At 35.2% G+C, this 14,364-nt stretch overlaps 1 protein-coding gene across 3 annotated transcripts in view; it reads left to right on the forward strand.

Moving 5' to 3' along the window:
* The window catches only part of KIFAP3 (kinesin associated protein 3), a 169,472-nt gene that overhangs the window by 147,538 nt on the left and 7,570 nt on the right, over positions 1 to 14,364 (forward strand). Inside the window, exon 21 of one of the 3 annotated variants that reach the window (XM_053909306.1) lies at positions 2,063 to 2,088. The exons of the other annotated variants lie outside the window; for them this stretch is intronic. Coding sequence (XP_053765281.1) covers positions 2,063 to 2,088 — 26 coding nt within the window. The remainder of the gene's footprint in view (positions 1 to 2,062; positions 2,089 to 14,364) is intronic. 3 annotated transcript variants of the gene reach the window in all.

A 14,364-nucleotide genomic window follows, 5' to 3' on the forward strand; every position in this document is an offset into this window, starting at 1 on the left:
TCTGTGTTTTGATTGATTTAACCATGTGATTTAAGTATTTATGAACAATTGTTAAAAAAATTCCTTAGGTTAGAAATGTTAAACCAAATATTTTTATTTGTTTTAAAAAACATGAAATCTAGAGCCTATAGGTTTTTAAACATAATATTAATTAATTCCCATATTTTCCATATTGCCCATAGTCCTTCCAGATGTGCTGTTACAAATAGCTCACCCCTCAGATATGAGCCATATGGGTTCTGTAAACTGATTTGCACTTATTTTGAATAGGAATTGTATAGATTGCAGATGAATTATTAAACTATATTTATAATTGCCAAATAAATCTAAGAGCAAAATATTAAACTGTAGTAAATGAGAAAAGAATGTGCAATGAAGACCTGCCTGCTTTAATAAGTTGAGTGGGTTACCTTCTCAATTTCAACCAAAAGAAAAGAGTTGCCTTTTTTTTTTTTTTTTTTTGGTTATTGTGTTTTTTTTTAAAAAAAAAAAAGGTCTATAAAACTGCTTACAGAAGTATCTAAGACAAAAACAAGGAAATATAATGTTCTAAACTCAGCCGGTCCAAACCACTTGAGCTGCTATGACAGCTCATAAAACTGAGAGTAGTTTTTAACTGGGCTCTGTTTTACATTGCCAAAGTGAATTTTCCTTGCAGGAAGTAGCCAGAGGGTTTATTTAGTTTCCAGTCCATGGCTTTGATCTTTCTGTACTGTCACATCTCGGGTTACATAGCCCTTTTTCACTGCAGTAAATCTGCAACAGTTAATGAGAATAAAATTTCCTCCTTCTTACTGATCGCATGCTGTTAAATGCCAAACCACAGCCAACTGCATATTTGCAAAATTTTAGCTACAATGTATGAAAACAGCGCAATCAATTTAATCTTGTTGTCTTTGTAATTCATTTTATTGGGCTTTCTTCCTTTTTAAGTGACCTACTTTATCAAGTAAGTGGTTCCAAAGCCAAACTTGGGAGGAAGATTTAGAATGTTTAATAAACTGAGAGGAGAAAGGTGTGTGTGTGTTGGGGAGGAGGGGTGAAGCGGTGGGTGCACGTGGACCTGTACCACCGTTGAGATTCAAATTGGGTCTACTTTAATGCTTTCGAAAGACCAAGCCTCTTTTCCTCCTCAAATAACAAGCTGGTTTATTATTACTTTGATTATGTTGTATATTCCGTTTCAACATAAATTTGTACCTAATGAGTTTATTTAATAGGTTAGAACATTGTTTTTCACTTTTGATTGCATACATTTCTTTTGAGTCTATAGTATTTAATGGAATTTAAAGGATTTCAAAAACTTTGATCCCTACATTACAAGAGCTGTCCTTAAAGTAAAAATAACATTGTTACCAGCATCTGCTGAACCATCTCATCAAATGGGTCCTTACACATACTGGTGATATATAAATATCTGTTGAATAAACCAATGGAAATTAAAAATCACATAAAGCAAGCTGAATTTTGTACATTATTAAATACATATATCTTCATACTGAAGTACAAGAAAATCTTACATTTTTTATTTTTCATTTTTGGCTACAGTGAAATCTCTCAGTTGAGGCATTATTTGATTCAGTTAATCTATGTTAAATTTCTTTCACTCACACCTTTAATCTTCGGTCTTGTTTTGTAGTTGGCAACTGGAACTTATAGCTCAAGAAATTCACACTTAGAGGCCATTTTAGATGATAGCCATTGATATATGTACTTTATTAATATTATGTATTTATATAGATCATATATATATATATTATAAAATTAAATTAAATATAAAAGAAAGCTGGTTTTAGTTCCTCATCATTGAAGTCACAGGACTTCTGCTTTCACAGGACAAGGTATTTCTAGTCTCATAAAAATCAAAATGTTGGGATAAATCAATAGTGTGTAACATCCATTCATTGATTTATATAACTCTCATAAAAACAATGACTAAAAATATATTGAAACTCAGAATATTTCTAAATTGGAGGCAGTAAAGTCACATCTCCCGATAAAACCGAGAGAGAACCCACTTTTGGGACAGTACCAGTTGTTAGATACCACAGTAAGAAAGGAGGGTTGGAGGGGCGCCTGGGTGGCTCAGTCAGGTGAGCATCCAACTTTGGCTCAGGTCATGATCTCACAGCTCGTGAGCCCAAGCCCCGCGTCAGGCTCTGTGCTGACAGCTCAGAGCCTGGAGCCTCCTTCAGAGTCTGTGCCTCCCTTTCTCTCTGCCCCAACCCACTTGCATTCTGTCTCTGTCTCTCTCAAAAATGAGTAAACATTAAAAAAAAATTTAAAAAAAAAAGGGGGGGGGGTTGGAAAGGAGTGGTTTGAAAATTTTAAGAGAGGTACCTTACTGCCCAAGGCCTTTTTCAGCAGGTGTTAAATATAAGGTAGAAATGTTGAACTTTAAAATTTTAGTTCTCTTAGAATTATTATGTTTTCAAATAAGCCTATCTAGGTGTACTTTCACTGTAACATCATAGTTTGAATGTGAAAAAAATGAGGCTGAAACAAAATTTTAGACTCTATCTGTGGGGAAGACTGTTCTATAGTTTGTTTCTTTGTTTTTCTACAACTTTAAATCTGTATCAGACCATTAGTCCGTAAGCCCCCCAAAATTCTGGATTTGAAAGTCCACAGAAAATTTCTGCACAAAACAAACATTTTTTTTTTTTTCAGTTTTTGTTGTTCTTTAAAAAAAATTAAAACCTAGGGACGCCTGCGTGGCTGAATCCATTAAAGCGTCCAACTCTTGATTTAGGCTCAGGTCATGATCTCGTGATTGATTCCTCAGTTTGAGCCCTGCATTGAGCTCTGTGTTGACAGTGTAGAACCTGCTTGGGATTCTCTCTCTCCTTCCCTATCTCTCTGTTCCTCCCCCACTGATGCTTTCTCTCTCAAAATAAATAAATAAGCTTAACAAAAAAATTTTTTAATAAAATAAAAATCTTAAAGTGACGCTGCCCACAAAAGTTTGTTTCTGGAACATGAATAGTCAAGTCCAGTTTTAAATGAAATTACTGGAAAGGAATAGAAACAATGCAGGCTTCAATACCATATAGACTTCATCTTTATTCTAATTGTATTGTTTGGAAAGTTATTCTCTAAAATGATTTTGCATCTGTCTGCAGTCAGATATGTTGATTAATAATTATGATATGTATTGAAATATATTTGCTGAGTGCCAGGCAATATGCCAGTTGCTGTTTATTACATTCCTTATCTAATTTAATCTTAACAGCTCAGGGAAGAAGACATTATTATTAAGGAAACCAAAGCTTATCAGGTTAAGCAACTTGCCCACAGGTAATCATTCCACCACCTAATCTCTTCTCTTACTTTTACCCATCTTTCTCTCTTCCTTTCTGCTAGAATGAAGGAAATGTCCTTTTTTTTCAAAGTCCAGTCAGTTCATTTTGCTCCGAATTCCATCCCTTCTTGCCTTCTCAAGGACTTCTCATTATTTTCATCATTTTTCATGACTTTTCATCATTATTTTCCCTTCTTCTGGATTATTCCTGTCAGCTTACAAACATAATCTGGAATCCCCTCGTTAAATTCTCTTGGGCCCCACAGCACACTTCAACTACTGTTCATGTCTCACTTCTCTTCACAGCATACTCCTCAAAAGACTCCCATGTACTCTTCAGTTTCTCCAGTCTAGTCAGAATCCTCGGTAATCTTCATGTTGCCAAATCCAGTGGACCTTTCTCATCTTTAACCCAGCAGCATTCGGCACAGATGTCCGGGCCCTGCTTTTTGAATCTCCCTTCTTTCATCTCAAAACACCCCATTTTTCTGATTTTCCTCTAAACACTTCTCCATTCCTTCCCAGTGTTCTGTGCTGTATATTCCTCCTCCCTTTCCCTTTTAAACACTGGTTACTTCAGGGCTTCGGCCCTGTTCTCTAACAACACCCTTTTGGAGGGCCCTCTCTTCTACCTACATCCACTACCTAAAGGATTTCATCCAGATTCCATGGCCTTAAATACGATCTTAGCTTAAATATTTATCTGAGACCTTTCCTCTGAGCACCCACCATTCCTGTCACTGTTTAACTACCCAATTGAATGTTTACTAAGATGATCAAACATAAGTTTTGATTTCCTCCATGCAAATAGGTCCCTCCCCTAATCTTCATCTCAGTGAGTGTCACCATCATTCAGTAGGTCAAGGCATAGACTTGGGAGTCTTTCCTGATTCCTCCCTTTTCCTCATATATTCCTTCCTCAGAGAGTCTTTTTCCGACAAAACTGTCAAAAGTAGCACCTTCTCCCCGATCCTGTACTTACTGTCGGTTTTAGCACCCTAATCATCTATTTGTTGTTCCCTTGTTCATCTCCCTCCTTCCACAAGAATGTCGTCTCCAGAAGACCAAGAACTTAGACTTTCTTATTCAAAGTAGCATCTACAGTGCCTGGCATACACTAGCTTCTCAGTACATATTTGTTTAATAAATGAGTTATAAGGGTCAGAGCCATTAGTTTAAACACATATATGTCTTACTCCATTTCCCATGCCGTATTTTACTTTCAGTGTTGTTTTGTTACAGTGTCTTAGTTTTATATTTAATCTTTACTTTTTCAGTATTCTTTCAAATGGGCAACATATTAAATATGCAATCAAAATATATTATGTGCTTATATTATAAAATTTGGGATAGGAACCCATGCTGTATGGGAAAATTCTATATAGGATAAAAAACTGTCTTCTGAATTGCAGTATTTTATAGATAAAGATACTTGCCTTTGTAGTTAAGACGGAATTAAGAAATTCTCAGTTCACATGTATTCTACTACATATCTGTTTGAATCTACTAAGAAGTACTCATCTCTACTGACTGTAAGCATTCTGTACCATAAAAAAGTGTTAATGCCAAAAGAAACTTTAACGTCCCAGTATTACAAGTTTTGCATTAGTTTTCATTACCAAATAGCGTATGTTCTGTTAGAAACAAATTTTATGTTATACTTAAAATGAATAAAGGTTTTCTTTGATCTTGTTTCATTCCTATTACTGGGTCTTAATAAAAATGACCTGTTAGCAGTCAGTAAATCAGAAGTATAACATGTTGGAGGTTATTTTGTTATTTCCAAAAGATACCTTTAACTTTTACTTGAATTAAAGACATTTAATGAAATTAGCTTTATAGAGTAATGATAAATGAAATCAACTTTATAGAGTATAAAATAAAGATACAATCAAGGTAAGGATGTGCATTAAATGTTTTAATACTTAAATTTCCCTATACTCAGTAACCTTTTTGATTGACGAGCACTGGCTAGTTTCTACGGATAAAGAGATCAAAATCACTTCCCTTTGAGAAGCTTATAGTTCAGGGTTAAAATATAATTTTTTGAGATAACTTACATTATCCTATTTATTATTCTTTATATCAACTTTCTTTTTTTTTGAAAACGTTTAAGGGTAATAGCAGGCTTAGAAAAGGAATTAAGGAATTAATACTAAGTACGCTGTCAGTATTTGGACATGGTTGGTCTAATACATGTTCCTGCCCATTTGAAAAAAACATGAGAGAGAGAGGCAGGGGGGAATGGTAGAGAGAGGGGGAGAGAATCCTAAGCAGGTTCCGTGCAGTCAGCACAGAGCCTGACACCGGGCTCCATCCTACGACCCGAAATGTGAGATCCTGACCCGAGCCAGAGTCAAGAGTCGGCCACTTAACAGACCGAGCCAGCCAGGGGTGCCCCATTCCTGTATATGTACATTTCTGTACATATATGTATTATACATTTCTGAATTGTCCTTAATCTTTAGAGGACACAATCTTTAGAAGAGAATGCCACTCTACCTTAATAAACAGTTTTTTAAGAGTATGCTATTTAGAATATTGCAGTTTCTTAACTTCCATTACAAAAGTATGCCTTTAGAAATTTTTTAAGGAAAAAAATCTGATAATCTGATGATGTTTTATGTCAATTATATCTAGAAGCTGGAGAAAAGTAAAATTTTTAAAAATGTTAAAGATACTGTGAAGAATTTTCTTAGATAACAAAGTAAATAGAGTGATAGATTCAGATTTTTTGCATTTTAAGCTAAGCATTGCAATACTTGACAAAGAGTCACATTATTATTGAAATATAGCCCCTGAATTATATAGACCGTTTAATTAAACATTATTCTTTGATGGTCTGGTAATTCCCTAGAATTTAGTTACTTCATTAGAACAATAAGCACTTTGGAAAGTGTCCAGACAGCAGCTTGTTGTGGCTTTGTAATAGAGACAATGCCTCTTTACAAACACATCAGTGTCCTACAAAACATACTTTGAATAATTGTGTGATTTTAGGAAAGGCATTGTATCAGAGTTTGATGTGAATGTTTATTTCTGATGCCACCTATCTCTACTCTTACTGAATAGAAACCTTTCCTCTTACATAGTAGGTAGGTGGGTAGGTAGGTAGGCAGATAGCTGTTCCCAAGGGAATACATGACCCTACATTTTAGTCTTTGATTTACACTGATATCATAGCTATTGATGAATTCTCAAAGCTTTTAATTGAAAGAGTTTCAGATTACACATGATTTGTTTCAGGTTTTCTCATTAAAAAAAAAGACAATAAACCTCCATTGGTAGTTGTTTGGAAATGGAAGAGATGTCTGGAATTAAGGGGATTGATTATGTACTATTATCCTGCAGATTATAATCGTGTAAGGATTTTAGGCCAACATGCAGTCTTTAAGTAGTAGCCCAGACCACTTAGTAATTTTATAACTGCTTAGTGCCTCTAGCAAATAAATAGAACTCAGACCTACTTCAGAGAGACAAATGGGACAGTCTGTAATAAAATCCATTTTCTTTTTAAAAAAATTTTTTAATGTTTATTTTTGAGAGAGAGAGAGCACAAGGAGGGGAGGAGCAGAAAGAGAAGGAGACACAGAATCCCAAGCAGGCTCCAGGCTCCAGGCTCCGAGCTGTCAGCACAGAGCCCAATGTGGAGCTCCAACACACGTACCGTGAGATCATGACCTAAGCTGAAGTCAAACACTTAACCAACTAAGCCACCCAGGCACCCCTGTAATAAAATCAATTTTCAAATGTTACTTTGTTTTTATATTTGAGAAAAAATGATTGGTAATTTTCTAAAATGTATATATCTATTTAACTGTTAATTCTTAGTGAATTTAAAATCTGTGTATGTCTATGTTGGTTTTCATGTAAAAGTTATACCTTTCTACAGTCTCATTTCAGACTGGAGAGGTACGATCAACAAATTATTTCTTACTCCCTTTGATTGAGTTAAATATTATAAAATAATTAGTCCTTTGAATAGACTTATAAACAGGAGCATAATTAATGATTTCCTGAATATCTTCTCTTTTGTGAACATATATCTGCATTCTGTTTCAAGTAATATCTAAAGTTTATCTAAAGTTGATACATCCCATTTTTTCAGAAATTCTTTCCATTTCAGGTTCTTCCAGCTAAAAACAAAGCGCCTTGGCCTGTCAGAAATTAAAAGGCAATACAATCTTAAAAAGGAATCCAGATTTGTGTGGACAGTATCAGGTGGCTAATTTAGAGCCCCTCAAATGGGAAAGGATGGGAGGAGGCTTCTATGAACATAGTTAGGCAAGTAAATTTTTAAGTTGCAACTGTAACCTAAAACTTACATCTTTTCAAATTGATACAAGAAACCCCATAAAACTATATTTACATGGGTGTTCAAACTTAATGCTAGGATCTTTTTTTAAGTGGTTAAAAAAAAAACCCACAGGAATTCTTAAAAGTCTCAAAAAGTTGTGTTGTTTTTTTTTAAAGTTCTCTGGGTTTTAAGGACTTTATAAATATTGGACTATTGTAATTCAACTTGTTCTCTGTATACACTAAGGGGAAAAAAGAAACTATTACACTTTCTTACAGTTGCATCTTGCCTTTTTCCCCTCAAGTCTTAGGGTGGGGGGTACTGTTTGCCATCAGCAAGTGGGCACCATAGTCATTTTAAAGAAGTCAGTTTGTAATCTTTCCTTGTCCTGCATACTTGAAAAACCTAATCTAGCTATACCTATATGCTAGTTTTAAATACTGCCTAAAACTCTATACTGCCTATAATCTCAAAAATGTACAGTCAGTGCATTACCGTGTCCCTGAAGATTTCTCCTGATAGTTGCCCAACTTTGCTTATAAGTCCCAGATTGTCGGGCTGGCACAACCCCAAGATAATGAACATCATGGAATGAAAATACCCTATCCTAGACACGTCCGTGACCTGTGCCCTTTTCTAACAGCAGTAAACCTGAGTACAGAAATGTATGCAGTTTGGGAAGTGATGATTTGTGTGGAATAACTAAAAACCTTACCCTTGATTTACTGCTTTCAAAATAAACTCACTGAATATAAAATAAGGTAGAAAAGCATGCAGAGAGACATTCGCGGTATTTTCATCCCAACATGTGTTGTATCATTTGCATCAATCATGATATAGAATCTGAAGGGTTTTGCTTGAATAACCTTATTTATACAAGCAGTCGAGTCTCACTATGGTAAAAGGAAGATATGATTGGCCTTGGCATTATTTTAGTGCAATAACAATTAGTTGCCTACGTATAGGCATAAATCTCTATGAATTATGTAACAGCCCTATAAAAGCAAACGGAAAGCATGTGTAAGAAGCATGCCAAATATGATCGAGTGTCTTTTAACTGTCTAGATCATGTGGCAGGAGCCAGAATTTCATAAGTATTTTTAGGGAAGGCTCTATCATTTTCATATGTCATAACACTAACAACACCAAATGTATAATCTCTTAACTGTTCTTATAAGAGACTTGGACGTATAATAATCTCAAGGCAGATGTTAAAAGGGATAGCCATTATTCTTATTTTACAAGAAGAAATTATGACAGTTACAAATATAGGCTGAAACAAGTTATATCCGTAGAAGCAGAAAACATATCCAGATATTCTGGGTTTGAGGTCATTGCACCCCACTAACTTTAATAAAATTCGGGAGTTGTTGATAAGTTTATACTTAAGTTAGTTTTGCTAATAAATATACTTTCCATTTCTTAAATTAAGGGAGAAAAATGCCCATGTACATCAGTGATTTTAAAAAAAGTATGGTGTTTTCTTATGTTGCTTTGAAAATAACTTTAATTTAAATATGGCAATAGGGTACAAGTCAGAAAAGTAATTGTTAGAATCGTATACATTCCAGTCTACACTGAATTAATTTGCTTGGTATCATTGCAGCATGTGCCCAAATTGTGCTGGCCCCGTTCTGTGAAGATGGTATAGAAATACCTGGCTGTATCATCAGAACACTACAATCTGGTTGAACAGAGTGATTTAAATCAGTCCATATCTTGACAGTCATCTTACAATTAGCCGTAGACATAAACAGAAAATGATTTTGGGTTTTTTGTTTTTTTACAGACCCATGACATAACAAACATATTCTCAAGGACAAGAGAGCTCATAAAAACTTAAGAGTAGAGATTTACTTTAGTCCCTGTTTTTCTAGTGCTAAATACAGTGTTGGTATATTATATAGTATACTGAGATTTTAAATGCTCTAGAAGACACTAAATAGCTATGAAATATTTATCTGACCTGTAGTGATTCCTGACTTAGTGGCTGAAAGTATTTATGTAACAGTGTCCAACATAGATGTTTTAAAATATCACAATGTAAGGCAATGTCTTTTGTTGTATATTTAATATTATAAACTTATTTTGGATCATATTTTCACACTTCCATGCTTAGCTATTTAAAAATACACACTTTTGGGCACCTGGGTGGCTCAGTCAGTTAAGCGTCCAACTTCGGCTCAGGTCATGATTTCATGGTTTGTGAGTTTGAGCCCCATGTCGGGCTCTGTGCTGACAGCTCAGAGCCTGGAGCCTGCTTCAGATTCTGCGTCTCCCTCTCTCTCTGCCCTTCCCTGCTTGTGCTCTCTCTCTTTCTCTCTCTCTCTCTCTCAAAAATAAACATTAAAAAAATAAAATAATAAAAATACACACTTTTAATTTGTCTAAACATAGTTTCTATTATATATATACTCGTGCCCTCAATTTTAGAAAAATGTCACTTGGTTTGATTTTAGGTACAAAAAAAAGTCTTTACTTATCAACCACCATTTGATTTTTATTAGCCTAAAAATTATTGAGACAAACGAATAAGTAGAGTATGACATATATTGGAAACTTTACACTAAGCTTCGTATATTTGATAAGATTTTTGAGATTGGGTTTTTTTTACAACACTTATCTACCTCTTTTGTAAGGTAGTAAAAGAAAGTGAAAATGTTTAAAGTATATCAAAATATCCCCAAACTGTATTATTTATTTGGGGATTTGAGAGACAAGGTATTAACAGAAGCTTAACATTAATTTTTCATGTATGAGAGAGTGATCTGTAGCATGCATGTTAGATAGCCCTGTTTACTCTGATTGTGTCCATATGTCGGATTTCTGTCTGTTTCATAAAGAAAGATGGGGAGTTCATATAGCCCATTTTACATAGTACTCATGATAATTTTAGATTCTATTCTGTATCTTGAACTTGTTCGTTTTGATAGTGCATTATCACTTTAAGATTCTGGATTGTGCTTAAATTACAGTAACCGAAGGTCATTATTCATATTTTTACTGGACTGAAAAGTTTTGAGTACTAGCATTAACGTTTGAATTATGCTCAAGGTCTCAGACTTTGCAGCATGTTTAGTTTCTTTTCATTTCTTATTAGTATTTTTCAGTACTTAATAGTCTCCTGCTCTCACCTCCAACAAGAACTTCTCTCTGTTCAACATCAGAAACATTTTCCTATTTGGCATGTGCTTTCTAGTTCCCCAAGCAGTATAAGCAAATTGGAAAGTTCAGCTGTCATTCTTGGAAGGTCATAGATCACACTAGCAGCCTGAGTAATCCAAGAGGTTTTAAGTATCATAGCATTTAGTTTAAAGTGAAATTTGCTCTGACAGGGCTGGCAGACCAATAGGAAAAAGAAATATTTGTGCTTGGAGAAGTGCATATGTAGAGACCAAGAGTATAACTGATGGCTGGAAGTGATTTCAGTCTAAAAAAACAAATCATTAAGAGAGTGCATAGGGGTAAAATACACAGTTCATATTTTAAAGAGTCTCAAAATGAACCAGCAACTAAGGTTAGCATTACATAGTAATTAGCTGTGGTGTTCAGGCTTTAACTCACTCAGTACCAGACAATATGGTTAAACTATCACTGCGAAAACATTGCTACTTATGTTATATTCACTACTTTAAGCCTACAGCAGTAATTTTTGTACCTTAAAAAACCAAGGTATTATGACAGATTATATAAATGTTGAACCAGTAACAGACAAACAATTATTCAAAGGAGGTGCTAATGACTCGGTTTATTGACCTAGGGGTTACTTAAGCAGCTCAGTGGGTTCCCTGAACATTTGGTGTTATGAAATGAGGTACTGCTTGATAGTATAGAACTGACAATTTCAAGAAGTCCTTGCACTTAATTGAAGAACAAGTTAAAGATGACTAGAATGGCATACTTTCCCTAAAAGATTATTATTAAAAGTTCAAGACCATTATAGGTTTGAGTAAATACTCACTGCAGCTTGATAATCACATTTGACAGCTGCCATGAGGCACCTATGAGAGTATTTTTCCTGTTAATTGCTACAAATAAGGAAAAAGAAAATACCTTCTCCTAGCTCCCGTTATTTCTTTCAAGTCATTGTTCTCTTCAAGCGGGCCAATTCGGAGTCACAGGAACACAAGGTTGATAAATTCTTTTCTTGAGTGTGCAGAGCAGATAATGAGTAAAGTGGAAGGGACTTCCAGCACCATGGTAGACCCGGCTGACTTAGAAGGCGCCCCCGTATAGATATATTAAAAAGGTGGACTAAATGTTAACAAAAATTTACAGTTCACAGCCAAATTCACAAAGGTAGGACACACACACACACACACACGCAAAATAACCACGCATGAGAATAATGATGAACTCGGTATAGGTTATATAGTAAAGGAAAGTGAAACTGAATTCCTGTATAAGGCCTACAACTGCAATGGGCTGCCTTTTTCTCATCATTTGAAAAAAGGACTAGATGATTGTAATTCACCAGCCTAGAGAAATGGCCAAAACTTATCTTCTGCCCCAAGGCCCTAGGAGGAGAGTTACCCAGGAGAAAGAAATCACAAGCTTTCTCCATGAGCGTGTGTGGGTTCAGAATTTATACTATTCATCCAATTTAGTGAACCCCAAATCAAGTAATTATCATTAAAAATGTTTTCGGGACAGTGGAACCCCCTGGAGCCTCAGTGTATTATAAACAAATACAGAACCTCTCTATAGTAATATTTTCAAGTTCAAGGACTAACAGACAGGCAAAAGCAAATGAGTAAATAAAGGCAACTTGAAATTGAACACAATAAAAAAATTGCAAAGCTCATGAAGAAAAGTATTCTCACAAAGGAGAACTGTCAGGCATAACAGTAAGAGACTTAGGATGCCCAGGAACTAGAATTAATAGAAGACTCTCAATTAGACCATAACATCTTTAAAAAGACAAAGGAATTTGGAAAATTAGTGCAATGTCGTAATATGAAAAAGTGCCAACTATAACATCTCAACATAAAAAATGCAATCATTAAAATAGGTCCTGGAGATGGGTTAAACAACAGATTAAGATGCATAATAAGAGAAGTGTGAATTAAATGAAATTAGAAGAGCATCAGTAAAATGGAATTTCTTTACCATTTGGAACAAATCAGTGACTGTTTTACACATGCTTCTCCCATCATTACTACAAATTAGTTTTTATCTGAAGCATCATAGTATTGTAACTAAATTGAAAGGATCTGTCCCCAAGGTGGTATATATCCCCTTAGAACTGACAGATGTCTTTTAAAAAACTTTTTTAAAATAAATTCCAGATGAGTACTTTAAGTACAACCTCCCACTACTCGTATCATTTGCCCTTGATTTGGGGGAAAATACTACTTGGTTCGATTTCACTAAAATATTCTTTAAGAGTCATTAACCATTTAGTTTTATCATAATAAAAGGAAAATTGATACTTATGCATGTAAAAGATTAAGAATAAAAACTAAATGGGAAATGACAGCTGAACTTGATATATATTGGTAAAGCTCATCAGAAGACTGCTTAATTGTGTTCACCTCAGTAATACAAAGGCTCAAGTTCAACAACTAACACCTATTAGCAACCTAAAAGATGCATTTGTCACATATAAATTTAGAGAGACAAGGTGCTTTTGACAGGTTCAGTGAAAATGTTAGAAGCTGTGCCTATAGTAGTTGTACTTAACATGCACGCACATTACATTTTTCAGTGTCCAAGACTCATAGGCCCCCACCTTCGCAACATTTTTGCATATGAATGACATTCCTATTTAGCTCTAAATTATTTCACATTTATAAAATGAGAACATGGACTATATGATAAATGCAATGGAAACCACGTTCTCTACATGTTAAGTATGCTAAGAAGTTTCAATTTGATAAAACTTAAAACTTGCTTTAAAACTTTGTAAAAGTAAATGATACTCAGTGATAAGACAAGCTCTCCATCTAGTGTTTGGTTTATAAATTACAAGCATTGAGATCTTGATTTAATCATACATCTAATGCTGGGTGCAATTTTATAGGCTTTATCCCATTCAGTTTATACTTCTTTTGTTACTATATATAAGAATTTCAAGAAAAATATGTTCCCTTCTGCCAGAATAGTCTAGTTCTTCCTACCGAATTCAAAGGCAAGCTATTTCTACAGTCTGTGGTATTCATCTACATGGAATACTACGGCTTCTTATTTTTTTTTAATTATTATTATTATTTTTTTTTTATAAATTTTTTTTCAACGTTTTTTATTTATTTTTGGGACAGAGAGAGACAGAGCATGAACGGGGGAGGGGCAGAGAGAGAGGGAGACACAGAATCGGAAACAGGCTCCAGGCTCTGAGCCATCAGCCCAGAGCCCGACGCGGGGCTCGAACTCACGGACCGCGAGATCGTGACCTGGCTGAAGTCGGACGCTTAACCGACTGCGCCACCCAGGCGCCCCTTTTATTATTTTTTTTAACATTTATTTATTTTTGAGACAGAGGGAGACAGAGCATGAACGGGGGAGGGCCAGAGAGAGGGAGACACAGAATCCGAAACAGGCTCCAGGCTCTGAGCTGTCAGCACAGAGCCCGATGCGGGGCTGGAACTCACGGACCGTGAGATCATGACCTGAGCCCGTCGGACGCTTAACCGACTTGAACCACCCAGGCGCCCCAATGTTTTTTGTTTTTTTTTAAGTTATGATTTTATATCTGGAATTTTCTTCCAGCTAGGGTGGGAACCACATCTTGTCCAGATTTTTATATCCTAAAAGTAAGTTTGAAGTT

This window comes from Panthera pardus, unplaced genomic scaffold (genome assembly GCF_024362965.1).
Source record: "Panthera pardus isolate Hobbes unplaced genomic scaffold, ASM2436296v1 HiC_scaffold_21, whole genome shotgun sequence".
In the NCBI taxonomy this organism is placed as follows: domain Eukaryota; kingdom Metazoa; phylum Chordata; class Mammalia; order Carnivora; family Felidae; genus Panthera; species Panthera pardus.